The 24,289-nt window shown below is 35.2% G+C and overlaps 3 protein-coding genes across 5 annotated transcripts in view; all 3 read right to left on the bottom strand.

Annotated features, from left to right (window-relative positions):
- cldn8.3 (claudin 8.3) overlaps nucleotides 1-21,906 on the bottom strand; it is a 33,844-nt gene extending 11,938 nt beyond the window's left edge. For both annotated transcript variants that reach the window (NM_001442092.1, NM_001110530.2), the window contains exons 1-3: nucleotides 21,835-21,906; nucleotides 18,762-18,841; nucleotides 17,936-18,006 (exon numbers count right to left, since the gene is read on the bottom strand). The gene's annotated coding sequence lies outside the window, so the exon portion shown is untranslated. The remainder of the gene's footprint in view (nucleotides 1-17,935; nucleotides 18,007-18,761; nucleotides 18,842-21,834) is intronic.
- On the bottom strand, nucleotides 7,273-22,097 carry cldn8.2 (claudin 8.2). The gene is given in 4 exon segments (NM_001017799.2): nucleotides 7,273-8,620; nucleotides 17,936-18,006; nucleotides 18,762-18,841; nucleotides 21,835-22,097. A coding segment is annotated over 1 exon segment (906 nt). The 5' UTR covers nucleotides 8,572-8,620; nucleotides 17,936-18,006; nucleotides 18,762-18,841; nucleotides 21,835-22,097; the 3' UTR covers nucleotides 7,273-7,665.
- Nucleotides 22,098-23,857: 1,760 nt separating this feature from the next.
- tiam1b (TIAM Rac1 associated GEF 1b) overlaps nucleotides 23,858-24,289 on the bottom strand; it is a 209,083-nt gene continuing 208,651 nt past the window's right edge. The window contains exon 30 of one of the 2 annotated variants that reach the window (XR_015509887.1): nucleotides 23,858-24,227. The gene's annotated coding sequence lies outside the window, so the exon portion shown is untranslated. The remainder of the gene's footprint in view (nucleotides 24,228-24,289) is intronic. The other variant, XR_015509885.1, reaches the window with a different exon arrangement.

Below are 24,289 nucleotides of genomic sequence, written 5' to 3'. Positions count from 1 at the left end.
TCAGGGAGGAGGAGGAGGAGGAGTATGTAATCTGTGTTGATGTTTGCTCAACAGGCTTTGCTCTTTAGTAGAAAATACAAGAGTTACTGATCAGCCAGATACATGCAAACACACAACAGTTCTTAACTGCTTTAGTCAATGTTTAACACTGTTGGTGTAGTGCATCATTAAATTGCATGTTTTAGAAGTAGTTGGAAGTCAGATGATGCCTTAATGTTGATGTTTTACTTTTGAAGTTGATGTGAAGCAGTCAGTCAAGTCTGCATTGCTTAACAATTAGATTTTTACTTTAAAGGGTCATGAAACCCTGGACAAAAGTTTCTGGGAATTAAACAGAATTTATGTGTGTTGAACATCAATTAAAGCAGGGATTCTCAACCGTTGGGCCTCAGCGATCCTGCAGGTGGGCCACAAGATTATAATTAATTTAAATATTAAACTATAACTTTTTATACACTCTGAAATTAAAACTTATGTAGAGCCCTCTTTGTCAACTATAGAAGAACATACTGTGAAACATTTAAGGGATAAAGGCAATCTGTCTTTTTTTTATAATACACTTTTAGAGGGTTCAAAAGAAAGTTCAATGTCCTATTTAACCGCATGGAGAAATGACCTTCAGGAAAATATTTCTAAAGATGAATGGATGGATTCTTGTTTGTTTGCGCAAACATATAGTGTAAATACTAGATGCAGATTGCTGCAATATAAATGGCTCATGCGGACATACATTACCCCGGTTAAATTACATAAGTTCAACCCAAATATTCCTGACAGCTGTTTAAAATGTAAGCAAGATATTGGAACCCTTTATCATTGTATGTGGGAGTGTACTGAGATTCAAACATTTTGGAAGAGTATTCTGGTTATGATTGGTAAAGTGACTGAAGAAAATGTACCTTGTGATCCCAAACTCTGTCTATTTCATATGTATCCAGTAAATTTTGTGGTGAGCGCCAGTAAACGCAAACTAATTGACTTTAGTTTGCTTCAGGCCAAATGGGCTATTGCTTTAAAATGGAAGGAGATGCAAGGTCCTTCCTCAATACTCTGGATTAAAGAAATGACTAACAACCTCGCCATGGAAAAACTGACTTATGCAGTTAAAGGGAAACTTAAAGACTTTTACAATATTTGGACTCCATTTTTATGCTATTGTAACCAAGAGGACTTGACAGGGATGGACGACTAATACTCAACATTCACTTCTTCTTCGTATTGGGTATCTCCATTACATAATGTGATCTCCTAAAATTACTAAATACGCGATGAAGGTAAAAGGTTAAACTGTAAATTGGATGGCTGTGAATACTGGTGTACGGAAACTAGTGAGAGTTGTTTTTTTATTTTTATTAATTTTTATTTTTATTTTTTAAATTATTATTATTATTTTTTTTTGGGGGGGGGGGGTTTAAAGTTCTGCAAGGTTCTCTTATGTGTGTTTTTTCTCTTTTATTTAAATGTATTATGTGTTCAAAACAAATGCAAATAAATATATTTTGAAAAAAAAAAAGAAAAAAAAACTATAACTTTTTGAATTCATTATTAAATAAGTCATATTCCAATTATAGTAGTAGTGGCATTTCCTGTTTTCTGTGGTTGAACAGGCTAATTCAGACTTCAAAAACAGCCTCACTGGTAAGTACAGACATAACTGTGACTTAAATTTCCAAATGCAGCACGTCAACTGGGACTATGTTCCAGGCCCGGATTGGCTAATCGGGAGGACCGAGAGAATTCCCGGTGGACTGGTCCGTTTTTTGGCCACGAGGGCCGGTGTCCCTAGCTCCAGAATCTGTCGCTCTCAGCAGTCACACTTTTTAAAAATAAATATTTATTTACTTGACCACAGCCTTCTTATTCATTATTTTACCGCAGCTCTGCTCTTTTTAACTATTTTCTCGTAGCCTTGTGAATAATATAAGTAGATAAGATAGATGTAAGAAGATAAGTCACTTCTCAATGTACAGCTGTTGTGGTACAGTGGTTAGCACGTCAGGTTATGACGCTGCCAACCTGTGTTCGGTCCTCGCCTGAGAAACATTTTTTTTTTTTTTCATTTTTATTGTTAAGACATATAATACTGTAAGGGTTGTTGAACATTTGAAGTTCTAAAGCAGCTGTTTTCTCAAAAAAAGACGTGATAGTGTAATTACAAGCTGAATTGGAAATGACCTTATTTTAATATAGTCAGTGGTGAACTGAGGTGGGCCGGTCTAAGGCTTGAAACTCCAGGGCTGAAAAAGAGTCCCACTCCGGCCCTGCTATGTTCTCAGTTGTATAAATTAAACAGTGTAAAAGTAATGTAAAGGTAACGATGATTAGAGTAATAACCAGCTCACGCGTCCTTCACGTCTGCTAAGCGTACTGCATCAGAGTCGTACAAGTTCGTTGATTCACAAACTATGCGTGTTGTCTTTGTGTAAACACTTTAAAACATCTGCATAGTTGTCCAAATTAACGTCTGACGAGTGTTTTATAACTGACGACGCGCATCCGTAGATCTAGCAAAACTCGGTGGTGTTTTAGTAGTGAACAGCTGCAACGAACTGCAATAAAGACCAGCTACAAACCAAACCACCTTCAGATCTATATTTCAACAGATTTCTCGAGTTTTTACTGTATTTTACATTTAGGGTTAGGATTAGGTTATTTATTTTAATAGATAAAGATCAATATAAGTCAGTCTAATTCAAAGCAGCAGCAGTTTTTGCATTCTCCTGTAGTCCTGTCAGGTTCCCTTACTGAAGTAAAGAATTCAGGAGCTTTGAACCTGTCACTGCATTTTTTTATTATTATTAATATATATATATACAGTTGAAGTCAGAATTTCTAGCCCCCCTAAATTATTAGACCGCTTGTTTATTATTTCCCCAATTTTTGTTTAACGGAGAAATAACTAATTTCTAATAACTGATTTATTTTATCTTTACCGTGATGACAGTAAAAAATATTTGACAAGGTATTTTTCAAGACACTTCTATACAGCTTAAAGTGGCATTTAAAGACTTAACTAGGTTAATTAGGTAAATAGGCAGGTTAGGGTAATTAGGCAAGTTATTGTATAACAGTGGTTTGTTCTGTGGATTATCGAGAAAAAATATAGCTTAAAGGGGCTAATAATTTTGTCCCTAAAATGGTTCATAATAAATTAAAAACTGCTTTTATTCTAGCCAAAAATAAGACTTTTTCGAGAAGATAAAATATTATCAGACATACTGTGAAAATGTCCTTGCTCTGTTAAACATCATTTGGAAAATATTTTAAAAAGAAGAAAAAAAATCAAAGGGGGCTAATAATTCTGACTTCACATATATATATATATATATATATATATATATATATATATATATATATATATATATATATATATATATATATATATATATATATATATATATATATATATATATATATATATATATATATATATATATATATATATATATATATATATATATATATATATATATATATATATATATATGTATATATATATATATATATATATATATATATATATATATATATATATATATGTATGTATGTATATATATATATATATATATATATATATATTAATTTATATATATATATATATATATATGTATATATATATATATATATATATATATATATATATATATATATATATATATATATATATATGTATATATATGTATATATAATATTTGATATTACATTATACATTATATATCTACATACACACACACACACCCACACACACACACACACTTGAAGTCAGAACTATTACCCCCCCTAGGTTAACTAGGCAGGTTAGGGTAATTAGGCAATTTATTGGATAACGATGCTTTGTTCTGTAGACTATCGAAAAAAACTTGCTTAAAGGGGCTAATAATTTTGTCCCTAAAATGGCTTTTAAAAAAATTAAAAACTGCTTTTATTTTAGCCGAAATAAAACGAATAAGACTTTCTTCAGAAAAAAAAACATTATCAGACATACTGTGAAAATTTCCTGGCTCTGTTAAACATCATTGGGGAAATTTAAAAAAATAATAAATCAAAAGGTGACTAATAATTCTGATCAAAACTGTATGTATGTATGTATGTATGTATGTATGTATGTATGTATATATATATATATATATATATATATATATATATATATATATATATATATATATATGTGTGTGTGTGTGTGTGTGTGTGTGTGTGTGTGTGTGTGTGTGTGTGTGTGCGTTTTTATATATGCATTTTTTACATTAAGTTAAACTTTTGTTTAATACTATTCATGTTAATTATTAATATTAATATTGTTATTAATTATTATTATTAATTATTATTATAAGTGGTTGTTAGGATGTTGCTATGTAACTACTAAATTGGTTCTAAATACATTTGTTTTTAGAATATCACTTTATGTTATGCAGTACCTAGTTTTTACCATGCAACTGTAAAAGCCATTCTGAGGATTTTTTAAAAAGATTTTGGATTTTTTAGGTGTTGCTATGCAGCTGCTAATAGTTTCAAAAGTTATTTTAATTTTTAATATAACTATGTGGTTTTTAGGGTGTTGTAATCACTGAAAGATTCAAAAGAGTTTTAAGAATTATATATGATTTACTATGTTGTTAGTAAATATTATTATTAATTATTATGATCCTCTTTGGGCAATACGTTTGTAACCAAGTGATCACTAAAGTGTATTTTTATATTTCAATGAAGCTGCTAGTGTGTTGTTTTGTAACTGTAAATAGGTTCTGGCACTTAGAACACCCTATATTAACCAAATTACAAAATGCTGAAACCACTCAAACATCTCAGGAGCTAGATACAGTTGAAGTCAGAATTTTTAGCCTTGTTTATTTTTTCCCCCAATTTCTGTTTATCAGAGAGAAGATTTTTTTCAACACATTTCTAAAAATAGTTTTAATAACTGATTTATTTTATCATTGTCATGATGACAGTAAGTCATGTTTGACTAGATATTTTCAAGACACTTCTATACAGCTTAAAGTGACATTTAAAGACTTAACTAGGTTAACTAGGCAGGTTAGGGTAATCAATAATAAAAATAATAATAGTTCCTTACATTTATATAGCGCTTTTCTGGCGCTATATATTATATTATGACAAAAATTAGGCAAGGTACTGCATAACGATGGTTTGTTCTGTAGACTATCGAAAAAATATATAGCTTTAAAGGGGCTAATTATTTTGACCTTAAAATCTTAAAAAATTAAAAACTTTTACTGTGAAAATGTCCTTGCTCTGTTAAACCATTTGGGAAATATTTTAAAAAAAAAAAGAAATTTCAAAGAGAGGCTAATAATTCTGACTTCAACTGTACTTTGATACCTTTTTAGCATGTTGCTATGCAGTTTCAATAACGATTAGGTCTATCAAAACACCATCGGAACCTTACAGCAATATTATAAAATAACTCAGGACACCACAGTGAACGCATAGATTAGAAAAACCTTTAAATGCTCATCACATTTTTGTCAGACCATGCATAAATTTAGTTAAAAAAACTGCACCTTTAGCCGCAGATAATGCTTTAACGCATATCTTGTTTTTCCATTAACTTGCTTTGGCTTTTTATTTACATCACTGTGGTATTTTGGAGACGCATGTTTATCACATGTTCAAATCTATAGGCGTGTCCTAACCCTTAACAATCAAAACAACAGTGATGGCCTGCAGAACTGCTTATGTGGTTTAACATCAGAACTGTTTGTCTGGCATGAAACTTATGGCTTTGCCTTTACACAAAACCTTTACAAACTGCAAAGGAAATACACTGTAAAGGAGTTAATGACAAAAATTCAGGGTACAAATATTTAATAAATTAATTTTTAAAGTTATACAAAGCTTAACTTGTATTAATTTTAGTTTCCAGCTCCTCAAAATTATTTAATCACAAGGCAGCAAATGAATGCATTTATGCATATACACTGTAAAAATGCATTTATGTCTTGTTTCTAGTCCAATATTTATAAGAAATCCTAAACCAATTATCTAGACAAGCTTGTTGATTTAAAATGACAAAGCTGAAAGAATGGTTGACATCTTTACAGCAATGTAAACATCAAGTGTTCTTTCAGGTTGGTCAGGTTTACATTTCTCTTTAGTATGCAGTATGACTTTCATTTTATGTTTGTGGCTCTGCATATACTGTACATGTTTGTTCATTTTTTTTCTTGTTTGTTTATTTTTTTTATTTTTTTTTAATGCAAAGCCTAACTAGAGATGAGGGCTGCAAATTAGCAATATGCTATATGCCCTAAGGTATGTACGCAACATCGGTTGTCTTTATTTAACTATGTCAAGTGTATGGTCCCTGTTAAATAAACAAGCAAATAAAAAAAAATCTTGTTGTCTTGTTTTCAATAATAATGTCAAAATCAAGTTACTTTTTAGTCTGTTTGATTAAGTTGAGACGACTAAAACTGAAATGATTCAACTAAAAAAATTAAGGCGGCATGATTTGTTTTACAGAGTACTTCTCTGTTTTTAGTACATGTAAACACACTCACACTCTCAGAAATAAAGGTACGCGAGCTGTCACTTAGGTGGTACTTTTTTCAAAAGTAACAAACTTGTACCTAAAAGGTCTATATTATTACCTCAAAGGTATATATTAGTACCTAAAAATTACAAAAGTGTTCCTCTTAATTTTTTTAGGTACTAATATATACTTTTGAGGTACCAATAGATCATTTTGAGAAATAAAGCAATGGTCCCAGAGTAAACAAAAACAATGGTCCCAGTGTATTTTCAATTTTCAATTTCTAGAGCTTTCAAAAATCTAAAAAGAGCCACATATTGATAAATAATATCATGATAGCCATTTTAACATTATGTTATGGTTGGATTGATGCTTGTTACAGTTATGAAATAGTTTTACAACAAGCAGGAAATGTTCACGGGCCAATGACATCTCCACATTGAAATGGTCTATATATGGCCCCTGAAGTAAAAACGCGTATCTTTTGAAAAGATACCACCCCATTGACAGCTCGAGTACCTTTACTTTTGAGAGTGTAAGATAACACAAACACACTGATAGACTCTTTTGGTGCCACACAAACACACAGTCACTGTTGTTCATGACTTCTGGTAAATTTGCATTAGGGGTGTGACATTTTAAGACTGTGGAACATTTCCTTTTGATGATACACAGAAACAACCTCGACCGGTTTGACCAGCACTGGCCTAAACTAAAGCTCAATGATGATGTAAATTCCAGGGAAAGGAATGTTTTTCAGACTGAAAACCAGGAACCAGTTCGTTTGACACTCCTTTTTAATACATTTAAAGTCAAACCAGTGCTTTAAAATATACAACGTCAATACAAAAACATAAAGAGCGAACAACATTTGAAGCAGAACAAAACATTTCATCAAAAACATCCATTTCTTGTCTTGAGATGTGAACCACTTCAAACGTCGACTACTCTATGTCAACATTAAATGCTGTGTGGAAATATCCCACATGTGGCTTTTAAATTCTAGCACATGTATAAATGTAAATAATGAACAGTCTATAATAAAGAAATGCATTTAAATCATCATACAGCTCATATATACAGTCAGACATAATCGACAATGATTCTTCATCAACAGTCCTGCTTTCTTCAACCCAGATTCTTCTCAAGTTCTTTCATTTATTTACTGTCTCTTAGTATCTGGGCTGGCTGTAGACTGTCGGCGGGACTGGGGAATACGTCGGCTGATAGGTATACCCAGGCTGGTATCCGTAAGGAGGCTGGTATCCATATCCGGGCGCATAAGAGTAGTTATAGGGAGCCGATCCGGCACGATACAAGACAGTAGCCATGTCTTCTTTGGCTTGGGTTCTTGGTGCATGTCGACAAAGCAGAATCACACCGGCGATGAAAAGCAGAGCAGAAGTGACCCATCCGACATATAAAGCCTCGCCAAGCTCTCTACGCTGTGCATCGATAAGCAAAGGGTTGTAGAAGTCTTGTATGATCACATGAGCAGTCCACGACACTGGAATAATAGTGGTCAAGCATCCAGCCAAAAACAAACAGCCTCCGCTCACCAGAACGATGTGCTTTACTTTGGGCCGGGAATCGACCAGACGGGTGCAACGCATGCCGACGGTGGCCACAATGCAACCGATGGCGGTCAAAGCAACAGAGGAGCACATAAGACCCCTGGCTGCTTGGAGATCCGGGGGAAGATACAGCAGAGAATCATACACTTTGCATTGCATTCGGATGTTGGCTTGCCTGTAGCAGTTCATCCATAAACCCTCCCAGCGGGTCTCCATCACGATGATGTTCTCCTGGATGAAAGCGGTCACTTTCCACATGGGGAGACCGGTGACGGCTGCGACTCCGATCAATCCGACAAACCCGATGATGAGCGCGACAACTTCGCAGCACATCGAATCCCGCCTCTTTCTTTTCTCCTTCTTGAGCTGCTCATCGTAGGCCTCCTGTGCAGATTTCTCATCTGTGTAGCCTGTGTACGCGTAGGACTTGTCCGCGTAGGATTTGTCTGCGTAGGATTTGTCCGCGTAGGATTTGGCTGTGTACGAGCCAGCCGTGTAAGACATGATTGTTGAGTACCAAGACAGAAAGACGTTCTCTGTCACAACGGCGTTCCTCCAATGAGACCGGAAAATCCAGATGACTGGTATTTATAGACAAGAAGAAAATGTTGATGCTATGTGATCAGACTGGTTCATCTGCTCTGGTGACACTTAAAGTGTTCAAACAAACAGAGGATGATTCCAGTGTGAGATTCAACTCAAAACAGAATGTAAACAGACAACACAGGCTTTCTGCAGCCTTCTGAAGAAGTCATTTTAAGAGTCTTTTAGACTTTCACAGGGCTAAACACTAAGGGTTTTGTCTGATGGCCAGATTACTTCTGTTAATAGCTCTTTTATTAATAGTAATCATGTAAAAGGATGTGTTGCTTTAGTTTTCATTCCCTGATTAGGCAATTTTATTTGGATAATTTCCTGTAAAATGTCTAACAGCTCTTGTGTATCTCTTTGCAATAAAAATCAGAAATATATATAAAAAAAGTTTTGAGATGGGGATTGGTTGTCAGCACGATTGGGTAGCTTTACATGGATATATGAAAATTAAGACCTGTTTAAAATGATTTATGACACGTTATTTTGGTGAATTTAAGACTTTTTAAGGCCTAAATTTTTTTTTTGAAATAAAGACTCCGTGGACACCCTTCAACAGTGTAGTATTGTTTTTTTAGGGTGTAATAGTTTGGGTCAGACTTTATTTTGATTGTCCGTTTGTTAAATATAAGTTACATTGTATCTACATGCCAACTAATTCTCATTGGATTATCAGTAGTCTGTTAGGTTTGGGTCAGGGTTTGGGTAAGTTGATGTGTACTTGCAAATTGTCTTATTGTCAGTTAAATGTCTGTTGTATGTCTGTATAAACAGATGTTAAGCAGACAGTTCACTAATACTCAAGTGGACCATCAAAATACAGTGTTACCACATTTTTCAGGTAAGGATTTAATGGAAATGGAAATAGATAGTAGCTTTTGAGGTATAATAACAAATATAAAAAAAGACTTAAAGGGATTGTTCACTCAAAAGTGAAATGTCACCATTTACTCACCCTTTACTTCTTCCAAACCAGTTCTTTTATGTTCTGTTGAACACAAAAGAAAAATGTTGGAAACCTGTAACTACTGACTTCCATAGTATTTGTTTTTTCTGCTATGGAAGTCAGTGATTACAGTTTTCCAGCATTCATCATTCACTTCCTTTTTTTCCCCAGCTTAGTCCCTTTATTAATCAGGGGTCGCCACAGCAGAATGAACTACCAACATATCCAGCATATGTTTTTTTTGCAGCCGATGTCCTTCCAGCTGCAACCCATACACTCTCATTCACACACATACACAACGAACAATTTAGCTTACACTATTCACCAGTACCGCATGTCTTTGGACTGTGGGGGAAACCGGATCACCCACAAACCCACGCCAACACAGGGAGAACATGCAAACTTCAGAAATGTCAACTGACCCAGCCGAGGCTCGAACCAGCAACCTTCTTGCTGTGAGGCTACCCTCTGTGCCACCGCACTACCCAGTTTTTTTTCCGTATCTTCTTTTGTGTTTAACAAAACAGTCACAAGTCAAGTGTGAGTAAATGATAACAGAGTTTTCATTTAGTGTGTGTTTACTAGCACAAAACTTTTAGCAGTTTTCACATTTCATTTGACATTTAATTATCATTATAATTAATAACATTAACTAAACAGAAACTCAAAATATATCTACACTTTTAATGTATTGTTTAGTTGAATTATAAAATTACCAAATAACTACCATGACCAAAACTGCTAATAATAACAAGTACTAAGAAGATATATATGCGTGTGTACTAAAAAATACTAAATTATTTTTTATTCATCAAATAAAATTAAATAACCAACTGCAAGGGGGTAGAATTGGCATGGACGGAGGGGAAATGTCCCCACCACGATCCACCAATAACTGAAATGTCCCTACCAGTAATTGAATCGAATTCAAATAAATTAATGCTGTCAAGTTTTTGTGCTGCTTACTCTTGCATATTTTGAGATCGAATGTCTGATGCAGGGGCGTCACAGTGGCTCAATGGTTAGCACTGTCACCTCACAGCAAGAAAGCCACAGGTTCGAGTCCCGGCTGGGTCAGTTGTATTGCATTTCTGTGTGGAGTGTGCATGTTCTGTGTGTGGGCGTGGGTTTTCTCCAGGTACTCCAGTTTCCCACACAGTCCAAACACATGCGCTATAAGTGAATTGAATAAGCTAAATTGGCCGTAGTGTATGAGCGAATGTGAGAGTGTATGGGTGTTTTCCAGTGTTGAGTTGCAGCTGGAAGGGCATCTCCTGTGTAAAGGTTGGAGGTTCATTCCACTGTGGTGACCACTGATGAAGGAAAGGACTAAGCTGAAGGAAAATTAATGAATGAATGTCTGGTGCAAATCCAGCATGTTTTCATCTGCTGTCTACGGTGTGTGCATAACTGGGTGGAGTGAGTATGATTGATGCACCTGTTTTTAATAAAACATCAATATGCAATACTTAATTTTAGAGCATGCTGAAAGCACTGCACTTAAATCCTATAAAGTATAAGGACAATATTAATGTAAGTTCTTCATACACAGAAATTGCTTAAAATGGGGAAGAACAGCTGGAAGTTTCTCTGATATTTCTCCTAAAGCACGTATATGATTGCTTAAAAGGAGAAAACATTACAACATTCATACTGTAATTAAATAATACAGCTATATCTTCTTTATAATTTAATAGTTTATTAGCATACCATACGACAGTACAGGTAGATGCACAATATTTGGTTTATAATTGCAAAAACAGAACAACAACAAATGACTTTGGTTTTAATAGCGGTTTTTATACTTTTTAATAGTGCAATATTTATTAGTATAAATGAAAAAATATAACTGATCATAAAACAAAAATAAAGCATTGTTTTAATCCTATCCTATGACAATCCTATTAGTCCCATTTATCAAACATCTTACTTGTGAATGCACAAAATACTTGTTTTCTTTATAAAAAACAGAATTACAATTAATTAATTCATGCTGTAACGTTTGATCATGCACAGTCATATCACTTTATATCAGTATATATACACATATCACTGCTGTAGTTATAAATGTACACGTCATGTCACTTGGTATAAAAGCATATACTGTAAGTATGAAAATATACATTAGATGCATTTAATAACATAATCAAATGCACCTGAATTCAGCTGTGAGATCCATCCATCTAAGATGACAAAGAATAACACATTCAGGTGACCAGAATGGGAAAAGAAATAATTAAAAAAAGAAATAATTTAACATAGTATACATATAACATAATATAATAATATATAATAATCTACAGATGTACAGTTGAATTATTAGCCCCCCTTTGATTTTTTTTTCTTTTTTGAATATTTTCGAAATGATGTTTAACAGAGTACGGAAATTTTCACAGTATGTCTGATAATATTTAGTCTTCTGGAGAAAGTCTTATTTGTTTTATTTCAGCTAGAATAAAAGCAGTTTTTTAATTTTTTTTTTAACCATTTTAAGGACAATATTATTAGCCCCTTTAAGCTAATTTTATTTTCGATAATCTACAAAATAAACCATCATTGTGCAATAACTTGTCTAATTACCCTAACCTGCCTAGTTAACCTACTGTAATTAACCTAGTTCAGCCTTTAAATGTCACTTTAAGTTGTATAGAAGTGTCTTGAAAAATATCTAGTCAAAAATTATTTACTGTCATCATGGCAAAGATAAAATAAATCAGTTATTAGAAATGAATTATTAAAACTATTATGTGTAGAAATGTGTTGAAAAAAATCTTCTTTCCGTTAAACAGAAATTGGGGAAAAAAATAAAGAGGGGGCTAATAATTCTGACTTCAACTGTATAGTATACAGCACGAGTATCAAATGCATAAACGCAAAGACTTCAACAACTTCAGATTTTTATAAATTATATCTAATAAATGCTTAATTAGTTATAAATTATTTAATATAACATACCATAACCCAAGCAAGCATCTAGCATAAATACTTATATTTAAAAATGTGTAACGTAACATAACATAACATAAACATGCATGTAGCATAAATGCACTTATAAATGCGTTTCAAATCTGTCAGTTGGTTTCCAAAGTGTCTAAATTTATTTAACCAGTTGCATTTAATCCAATTTTCCAGAATTCAACGTTAACATTTTACAGGAGTCAACAAACTCAGATTTCTCAAAGCCAAAATTTGAGCAGAAATAAAATTATTTGATATAACATACCATAACATAAGCATGCATGTAGCATAAATATATTCATTAATGTGTTTAAAATTTTAAAGTTTTGTATAAAAAAAAAGTGTCTAAATGTATTTAATCAGTCGCATTTAATTCAATTATCCAGAATTTAACTGTAAAATTTGACATAATTTCAAGTCAACAAATTCAGATTTCTCAAAGCCAGAATTGGAGCAGAAATAAAGCCATATCGATGGCTAGAGTTACATTCTCCTACTCAGACGTACTGACTCTTCCTATAGGTGTTGGAAGAGGATGTTCTCTCCACCAAGTTCATCTCCTCCTTTTCTCTTTCCAGTGGAACAAACGACTCCTCGAAACGATCATCCTCCTTACACCGGCAGAGAAAAATCCCCCCAGCGGCCAGCAAGAGAGCAAACGTCACAAACCCCAAATAAAGCGACTGTCCGATCTCCCGCTTCAGAGACTGCTCAACATTGGGGTTGTAGAAATCCTGCACAATGGTGTTTGTTGTCCAGCTAACAGGAATGAGAACGGTCAGAGCGGCGATCACAAACAGACACCCGCTGACTATCAGGATCATGTTTTTATTTCGACCGCAGCTTGTGCTCCTCATCCCGAATATGGACATCCCGAAAGCCACTACAGACAGAACGACAGAGGCGCACATAAAGCCACGAGCCGCCTGGATATCTGCTGGAAGAATGAGCACCGAATCGTAGACTTTGCATTGCATGTAGAAGTCGGCCTGCCGGACGCACACCATCCACAAACCAAGCCACTCCGCCTCCATCACGATCAGATTGGCGCCAATGAAAGCCGTGACCTTCCACATGGGCATTATAGTCACTGCAATGGTTCCGGTCATGCCCAGAGCCCCAAGAACCAAAGCTAGGATCTTCAGTTTGTCCCTCATGATGGCAGAGAGAGAGTGGCAGAAGTGATGTTTCGAGCAAACGTGTGTCTCTTTATCTGACAGGAATGAGGTAGAAGGGGCTGGCTCAGCGGTGCTATGCGGTAATGCTGGTTTCTGGAACTGAAGACAAATGGATGCAGTTTTTGTTTAAGCAGAGGTCCTAAAAACTTGTCCGAAATTTGTTGATGTAGTGCTAACTGATCGAGCCGGTTAAACAGATCCAAATCAGCGAGAGAGTATGATGAAGTTGTATTAGTACTTTCAGGGCGTTTTTTATACAGGTATATTGTTTGCTGTGTTTAGAAATGGGGATTAAATGCGTTAAATGTGTTGCAGTTTTGTTTTTTATATTGGTTTGGTTCACTTACTCATGACAATACAGTATTTCTAAAGAGACTAGAAGAGCTTTCACATCTCTGACACATTTCTTTTAGTCCAGACCAATGTATAAAATGATACACTAGCATTTTCATTTGTTTTGGTCTCATCTCACATCAAACTGAATGCTCTGAACTGAACCAGTTGAAACAAACCAAAATGGAGCATTCACATCAGTCGTTGGATAGACAAATTTCCTGAACTGCATTTTGATTGGTCAGAATTAGCGTCCGATAAACTCATGTGCACAACATACTGAGGTAAACAAAGAGCAGAAGAAAAGTCAGCAGGCAGTGTGGATCTCCTCACAACTCCTCATTTGTCTGCGACCTGCCATAATTGCAGGCTGCGTCTGAAATCGCATACTTCCATACTATATAGTACGCTAAAAACAGTATGTGAGGCGAGTAGTATATCTGAATTTATAGAATTCAAAAAACAGTATGCCAGAAGTGCCTACTACTTCCGGCGGATTCTGAAGTGCGCATTAGATGCACGCTACGCTATCCCATGATGTGCTGCAAGATAATTCATAATTGAAAGTAAAGCAGGAGTGTCACGTGATCATGACAAAATGGCGGATGTAATACGTCCAAGTTCCACTTCTGTTCCACGCACTTTTGTAACGCTCGAGTAAATTCAAATGCAGTACCTACTAGGGTTGGGTGATGTCGACCAATTTAGCATCTTAATAATGTGAAACACTGCGATGGACGATGGCATCGTCGTTGTAGGCGGTGGTGAATTCATTACGAATTAATTATTTATAGTCTACCGTTTCAACTACCTGACCCGCATGGTCTGTGTTTAACCCATTACCAAATAGAGATAAGTTACAAACAAATGACCACCTGTCAATCACTTTTTCTGCGGAACTCTGGCATGAATAGGCAGAGTGATCTGTGCCGATATAATCCCATCGACAAACTTTGGTTGGTTAAAAAAAGGTGCACAACCAACAACATCTGAGGTTTTCGCCAAAATTACTAAGTACAAGCGTGAAAACGAAAGATTAAAGCAGTGTACTGATGCTGTGACACGTTATCTGATAGATTCAAGCGACCGAAGAGTCATTAGAAAGAGACAATATTGTTTAAATATCTTGTTTAACAGCTATAGTGAGAAACAATCCAGCGGTACATCCTTGATAAACTGTCCAACGTGCACTCCTCTCTGGGGTTTTGTGCTCAAAACACCCACTGACTGCCTGGAGCTCAGATATGCACATACGCTGCAGCGCATGCCTGAGTGTGTGTGTGTGTGTGTGTGTGGTCACGTGATGTGTGTTTTCAGCGGTATAGTATGGAAGGAGGGCTTTTTAGAAATGCTAGATGAAACGCCAGATGGGACATGGATCATTTTCGTTCTAAAAAGCCATTCTAAATCTAAGACATTTTAGTGTAAACGGGGCCTAAGTGTATCTTTTTCACGAGTGGGTTGCTGCTGCGACGAGTGCAGGGCGGAGGATCACGATGCTAGCTCAGCATTGTGATGTCTATCGGCCATCATCGATGTACGTCTATGGACCCAACCCTAGTGAAAAAGTTAAGCACTTTTGCATTTGTGCCAGTTCGAGGTTGGTTCACGTTCTCAAAACTAATGAACCACTCTAGGGTTTGTTTGGAAGTGTACAGAGATCACATCTTCGAGCAGATCTCGTTACATTTGTTTGGTCCGCTTTGTCTAAAGACCATTTTCTAACCCCTGTGGGATACACAATAAGGATTATTCAATTTAATTTTGGTGCTCAACTAAGTACGATTGCTGCTTTCATACCTGCTCAAATGAACCACATAAAAAAGGTAAACGAACTCTGGTATGTTTTAAGCAAACTAAATGATGCTGGTGTGAAAGCACCTTGTGGTTTCGGTTAAAAACTCGTTATATTCGTGACATCACAGTGACAGCAGTTGATAGGTAATGGCACCGAAATGGCTGAATATCACTGCTTGCGTGCCTCTGGTTTGAACATTTCGACATTAAAAAGGTAATTTAGTTCTTAATGTACCAACAATTCCGTCCATTTATCATGAATGTCATGCAAATGTTGAACTGAAGGAGAAGAGAATTGTTTTTTTTTCTCTCTGCTTGTCAGAATATACACATAAATAAACCACTTGACCAACAAATATTTGATTAATAGCGGTTCAGTTCCTCTGATTTGGTATGACTGCGTTCACATTACACTGTGACTTACTGTTCACAGACACACACCCGAGTTCAGGAAACCGTGCTCATTCTAGCTAAATGAACTGAACTTTCTGATTCTGTTGCACCTGTTTCAGGATATTGGAAGAAAAACTGATACTGTGATATACGTATATTGATAAAGTGATACGAATAGTCAACTGATGACCCAAATAGCTCTATTTGGAAAAAAAAATCATAATTTTACATTGACCCTGTGTTAAATTGAGGTCTGGTTATGTGATATTTGTAGGTGAGTGCATCTCCATCAAATATGAAAAAGTAAAAGATAAACACAATTAAGAAATATGCAAATGAAATAAACATGTGTGGACTTCCTGTGAGTATTCAGGCACAGAAAGTAAAAATCAAATGACCCATGTGTTTTAAACACCCTTGAATTGCTCCAGCAGTCTGTAAAGCACATGCATAAGATAACATTTGCTCACATTTTGCAATGACTCCAATGTTCTGAATTGCGGTGCGTGGTGATCTATAATCCTATAACTTGTGATGTGGCTATTGTGGATGTGCACTTTGCAATGACAAAGCTGTAACGGTATATCCTGCTGATATATTGCTAGTCAGATGTGGATTTCTTTGAAGCTCTTGTTATGCACTTCTATAATTCTGTGCAAGCTTCAAGGCTTTACCCCCTTCACACAGTAATAGCGGTAAATTAAATACTTTACATGTAAATTCAAATATGTCCTGCTCACACAAGTCAAGTAACATTCATTTCTACAGCACTTTTACAATGCAGATTGTGTCAAAGGAGCTGTACATATATGAAAAATACAAGAATAAAAAGTCATAACAATAAAGGACCCTGTAAAAAAAACAGTCTTGAGTTCCATGAGTGCATTTGTGGGAGTAGCCATACACTGTATGGGTCAAAATGATCAATCTTTTTTTTATATTTAGCTAAAAATCATAACAATATTAAGTAATTAAATCATATTCCATGAAGTCATTTTGTACATTTATACAAAAAGCCAAACAATCTTACTTAATCTTACTTCAATCTTACAAAGAAAAAATAAGGTTATTTTGCTTCCCCATTGGCAGATTATTTGACTTATTTTAAGGGAAACACACTTCATTTTGACTTATTATTTCTGAAAGCAAGACAATATTTATTGCTTGTCTGGAAATTGTTTTGTTATTTATTATGATTGATCAATTTTAGATATGAATCAGAAACATTTATTGGAGACATTCATTGGAGCTTACTGTCTTACAGAGCAGTTCACAGTTACAAAAAGCATAAATATCTAATGGTTGTCGAAGGAAACTTACTGACATGTTTGGATGGTATTTTCTTTTAAGGTTATCTCTGTATAATGCATATTAAATACCATGTAATAAAACGTATTGTTCACATTTTTAAGAAACAATATACTGCATTAAAAATTAAAGAGGTACAATGCAACCTGAATAATAATAAATTAATTCATCATGTAATTTAAAAACATTATTCAGATTAAAATATTACAAAGTACAATATTAAAATAGTATAAAACATAATTAAAATAGCAAAAGAAACTTCAATTTTAAGAGGGGTATCTACTCTATTATTATTATTATTATTATTATTATTATTATTATTAACATTATTATTATTATTATTAACAACTGGTTATTTACTCACCCTCATTTTGATCCAAATCACATGGCTGTAAAGTACAAACTGAGAATTGGTCTTCTTTCAGTTTCAAACATCTGCAAAGGAAATGAACGCATACATAAATTAACAAAAAACTTAAATTGAGTTAAAAAAAATACAATATTTGCCTAAAATCATTACAATATTAAGTAATTAAATCATATTCCATGAAGTCATTTTGTACATTTAAACAAAAAGCCAAACAATCTTACTTCAAATCAAACATTAGGTTATCTTGCTCACCCCATTGGCAGATTATTTGACTTATTTTAAAGGAAAACACACTTCATTTTGACTTATTATTTCTAAAAACAAGACAATATTTATTGCTTGTCTAGAAAATGTTTTGTTATTTATTATGATTGATCATTTTTAGATATGAATTATATACTTTTATTGGAGACATTCATTGGAGCTTACTGTCTTACAGAGCAGTTCACTGTTACAAAACGCATAAACATTTAATGGTTGTCGAAGGAAACTTACTGTCAAGTTTTAATTGTATTTAATTTTAAGGTTATCTCTGTATAATGCATATTAAATACAATTTGATAAAATGTATTGTTCAATTTTTTTTTATAAAACAATATACTGCATTACAAATTAAAGAGGTACAATGCAACCTGAATAATAATAACATAATTCATCATGTAATTTAAACATTATTCAGATTATAATATTAAAAAGTACAATATTAAAATAGTATAAAACTTAATTAAAATAGCAAAAAAAAAAATTTTTTAATTTTAAGAGGGCTATTCACTCTATTATTAATATTATTATTATTATTAACAACTGGTTATTTACTCACCTTCATTTTGATCCAAATCACATTGCTGTAAAGTACAAACGTGTAAAGTGTAAAGTTTGTCTTCTTTCGATTTCAAACATCTGCAAAGGAAATGAACACACATACATAAATTTACAAAAAAAATTATTATTAAGATAAAAAAAATACAATATTGACTACAAAAAATACATTACAAAAATACAGCTAACAGAAACGCAAAAGTAGCATTCAGCTGGTGATATCCTGATTTCGATGAATAAATAAAAGTATTTCTATTTTTAAAAGACAAAACAACATAATAGATTGCATTAATATTAATACATATGCAAGAATGCTAAAGTAATACTGCAGTTTTGAGTGGATCAAATTAAATACAATAAAAAAAACTCTATTAGCCCCCGATATTAATCTAGGATTCCTAGAGGAAGTCATATTTTCTTAGCATTTATATATAAGGCTCTAAAATGAAACTACGAGGAACAAAACCCATTTTGTAACGTGCAGTTTCACTGAGAGTCTGTACTGTACATAATTATGCTTGAAACCACAGTTACATAATCATATTCCAGGCTACTTATAATAATAACAAAAACAAAGTTAATAAAGTGTTATTATAAGTATGCACATAACATAAGAATACTTATAATAATTTTAAAAACACAGTTAATAAAGTGTTATGGCTGCTAAATAGTCTCAGCTCTATTAGCAGGAGTTAAAGGGATAGTTCACACCAACATTTATTTAACCATTATGAGTTTCTTTTGTGTGTTTGTATATGTGTGTGTAAAATAAAAAAGCAGATACTTTAAAAAATGTTGATAACTGAAAGCCACATTGACATTAATTCTATGAAAAAAAAGATATTACGGTAGTACATGGTAGGCTACAAATTTCGAACATACTTTGAAATGTCTTCCTTTTGTGTTCAACAGACAAACAAACAGATTTGGAACAAGCAGAAGGCGAGTAAACATCCCACTTGAAACAATACTGAGGGCGATACGGTGGCTCAGTGGTTAGCACTGTCGCCTCACAGCAAGAAAGTCACAGGATCGAGTCCTGACTGGGTGAGTTGGCATTTCTGTGTGGAGTTTGCATGTTCTCCCTGTATTGGCGTGGGTTTCAGTCCAAATACATGGACTTTAGGTGAATTGGGTAAACTAAATTGTCCGTAGTGTATGAGTGTGAATGAGTGTATGGATGCTTTCCAGTACTGGGTTGCAGCTGGAAGGGCATCAGCTATGTAAAACATATGCTGGATAAGTTGGCGGTTCATTCCGCTGTGGCGACCCCAGATTAATAAAGGGACTAAGCCGAAAAGAAAATGAAAGTATGAATGAAATTGTCCGTAGTGTATGAGTGTGTGTGTGAGTGTGGATGTTTCCCAGTACTGGGTTGCGGCTGAAAGGGCATCCGCTGTGTAAAACACATGCTGGATAAGTTGGCGGTTCACTCCACAGTGGCGACCCCTGATAAATAAAGGCACTAAGCCAAAGAAAAATGAATGAACAATGAAACAATACTGTAGTATTTTAAAGTAAATACTAGTGTTTTTGAAATATACTTGAATTAATCTGTTGTGGCAAGTCTGTAGTTGATATGATAACCCAAAAACTATAGTATTATATAAGCAAATTACCCAGTACTACAGTTTTTTGACAGTGGCATAGCCAGTATTATACTACAGTACACTAGTTTATTGTAGTAAAGTGAAAGAATACTAAAGTATTTACTTTAGTTTATCAGTTCACTATAGTAAATACCACAGTGTGCTGTGACCTTCGTTAAGAAATTGATGTAAATAATATAATATATAGCCTACACAGTATAATAAGCTTTACTATAGTCTTGTTTTAAAACAGTGCAGCACAATGGCGCAGTGGGTAGCACAATCGCCTCACAGCAAAAAGGTCACTGGTTCGAGGCCCGGCTGGGTCAGTTGGCATTTCTGTGTGGAGTTTGTGTTCTCTCCATGTTGGCGTGGGAGCACCTCCGGGTGCTCCGGCTTCCCCCACATCCAAAGACGTGGTATTGGTGAAGCTAAACTGTCGTATGAGTGTGAATGGATGTTCCCACTCAGTGATGGTTTGCAGCTGGAAGGGCGTCCGCTGCGCAAAACATATGCTGAATAAGTTGGCGGTTCATTCTGCTGTGGCGACCCCAGATTAAAAAGAGGTACTAAGCCGAAAGGAAAATGAATGAATCAATGAATGGTTTAAAAACTCTGTAGTATTTACTATCAGATATTAATTGAAGTAAAGTTGGTTTTATATTCACACATTCAGACTTTCCCCTTAATAATAGTTTCAGAAAAAGAGGTAAACATGGTTTTATATTCACACATTCGTTGATTTAGCAGTCTATATATTGTTTACTATGTTACTTTGAATATTCGGTCGGAATTAGCATGCAAGTGTGACTTGAAAACAACATTAACACTATTTATTTGACTGTGAACAATGTTGTACTTTGATAGTCATTGGCTGCTAATATAATTTCCCTTTTTAAAATTTGCAATGAATACTTTTCTGAAATGATATTATTAAGGGGAATGTCTGAAAATCCGAATATAAAACCAACTTTACTTCTGTTTCAGAAAAGGATTCTTTGCAAATTCTACATAGTGAAATTATATTAGCAGGCAAAGTGTTTGCAGTGAAATAAATAGTGTTAATGTTGTTTCAAGTCATTCTTACATGTGATTTCTGACCCAGTAATATTCAAAGTACCATGGTAAAAAAACAGGAAGCATGTCACAAGTTACACTGAACGAACGTGCGAATATAAAACCAACTTTACCTCAATAAATTAGTATTTTTGTCATGTGAAATGACTTTAAAGTTCATTTTATACGCTAAATGTATGTAAGGAAACCTACAATCATCATTCAAGTCATCTACAATGCATAAAAACAACGGTAAACCATATTTTAAAAACGTAAACAATGACGGCCATATTTCAAAACGCTGTTCGCGTTTACAGGAGCTGAAAGAGAGCAGATGTGTGTCTCTCAGCTGAGCTAAAATGCCACTAATGTTCACGTACATGTAAAACTATAATCGGGTCAATGGAGAGTCAACAGAAACTGTCAAACCTGTCTGACGGGTCGAGCCGCTGGGAAACCATGTGTGACTTGAGTTTCACACGACAAACCAATCAAAACAACAGCGACACAAGCTGCAGGTGACTTATAGAAAGCTACTCAGTCGATATTACACACTTTACTTTCACTAGACAGATAAGTTTCATTTCTGTCCACAAAGAGCCGCTATACATACTATGGGAAATACTTATGGGGCATTAATGGACACTTTAGCTGAAATAGAGGCTTGTTTGAGGCCTGGAATGAAAACGCGCCTCAGGGTTGGTTTAGTTAAACGAAATGTCTGTGCGCCATAGTGAGTAAGTTGGTGTATTACTGCATATTTAACAAATAAAATCGCCTCAAAGATTTGCATTCATTCATTCATTTTATTTAAGCTTATTCCATTTATTATTCATTGTTCGCCACAGCGCAATGAACTTATCCAGTTTTACGCAGCGGATGCCCTTCCAGCTGCAACCCAACACAGGGAAACACCCATAAGCTCTCACTCACACACATACTCTAAGGACAATTTAGCTTACCCAATTCACATATAGCACATGTTTTTGGACTTGTGGGTGAAACCTAGAGGAAACCCAGGATTCAACAAATACTAGAAATGTTCCTCAGAGATTTTGGTCCATATTGACATGATAGCATCACGCAGTTGCTGCAGATTTGTCGGCTGCACATCCAAGATGCCAATCTCCCGTTCCACCACATCCCAAAGGTGCTTTGTTGGATTGAGTTCTGGTGACTGTGGGGGCCATTTGAGTAGTGAACTCATTGTCATGTTCAAGAAACCAGTCTGAGATGATTTGCGCCTTATCACATGGCACATTATCTTGCTGGAAGTAGCCATCAGAAGATGGGTACACTGTAAAGGGATGGACATGGTAAGCAACAGAACTCAGGTAGATTGTGGTGTTTACATGATGCTCAGTTGGTACTAATGAGCCCAAAGTGTGCCAAGAAAATACCGTCCATACCATTACACCACCAGCAGCCTGAACTGTTGATACAAGGCAGGATTGATCTATGCTTTTGTGTTGTTGTTGTTGCCAAATTCTGACCCTACCACCCGAATGTTGCAGGAGAAATCGAGACTCATCAGACCAGGCAAAGTTTTCAATCTCCTATTGTCCAATTTTGGTGAGCCTGTGTGCATTGTAGTCTCAGTTTCCTGTTCTGAGCTGACAGGAGCGGCACCCAGTGTGGTCTTCTGCTGCTGCAGCCCATCCGCCTCAAGGTTGGACGTGTTGTGTGTTCAGAGATGCTCTTCTGCAGACCTCGGTTGTAACAGGTGCCTATTTGAGTTACTGTTGCCTTTCTATCAGCTGGAACCAGTCTGGCCATTCTCCTCTGACCTTAACAAAGCATTTGTACCCACAGAACTGCAGCTTATTGGATATTTTCTCTTTTTCAGACCATTCTCTGTAAACCCAAGAGATGGTTGTGCATGAAAATCCAGGTAGATCAGCAGTTTCTGAAATACTCAGACCAGCCCATCTGGCATCAACAACCACGTTCAAAGTCACTTAAATCCCCTTTCTTCCCCATTCTAATGCTCGGTTTGAACTGCAGCAGATCGTCTTGCCTATGTCTACATGCCTAAATGCATTGAGTTGCTGCAATGTGATTGGTTGATTAGAAATTCTTGTTAACGAACAGTTGAACGGGCGTACCTAATAAAGTGGCCGGTGAGTGTAAATATGTCTATTACACCAGCCTGGTTTTAGACGGGTTTTGGCCATTTCCAGCCTGGTCTTAGCTGGTCAGGCTGGGAGATTACCAGCTAAAACTACCTTGACCGCAGCCTATCCAGGCTCGGAGCCCAGCCAAAACCAGCTATGTCCAACTTAAACCAGGCAGGAAATGGCCAAAATCCCTCTAAAACCAGGCTGGTCAACCAGCTAAAAACCAGCCAACCAGCCTAGACTAGTTTAAACTGTGCTTTTCAGCAGGGAAGGTTCCACCTGTATTATGAAACAATTCATGATATTGCAAAGAAAAAAAATCTATACTAACATTATCATTGTTCAAATGAAAGCAAATTTAATGATATGTTTAGTAATTAAAAAATAAACACATGAAAAATCTAGACCTGACATGACATTAATGAAAGATACTCTAGCACATCGTGTCAAAATTGTCCTTCATTATATAACTGACTGACCTGAATACCACAAGAAGCAATCTGCCAACTCCTATAGATGAACTCACTCATGAATTAATGTCTATAATGATGCTGCGTGTGGTCTGATGATGTCAACAGAGAAGCTCTATCTGCACTGTATCTTAAATCCATCTGGGAGATTTATTGCTTCACTCATGGTATATTTCACTCTGGAGTTTCAGCCTGAAGCGATCACGGTACAATCCACCTCCATCCGTCAGCAATGCTGTAAAAACAGACATTTCACTGTGATTGACTTTTTATACCATGATGGTCGAGATCAGACAT

The sequence above is a fragment of the Danio rerio genome, chromosome 15 (genome assembly GCF_052040795.2).
Source record: "Danio rerio strain M-AB ecotype USA chromosome 15, GRCz13ab, whole genome shotgun sequence".
NCBI lineage: Eukaryota > Metazoa > Chordata > Actinopteri > Cypriniformes > Danionidae > Danio > Danio rerio.
The sequence above is the reverse complement of the archived record's forward strand: the minus strand, read 5'-3'. Positions and strand labels throughout refer to the sequence as shown.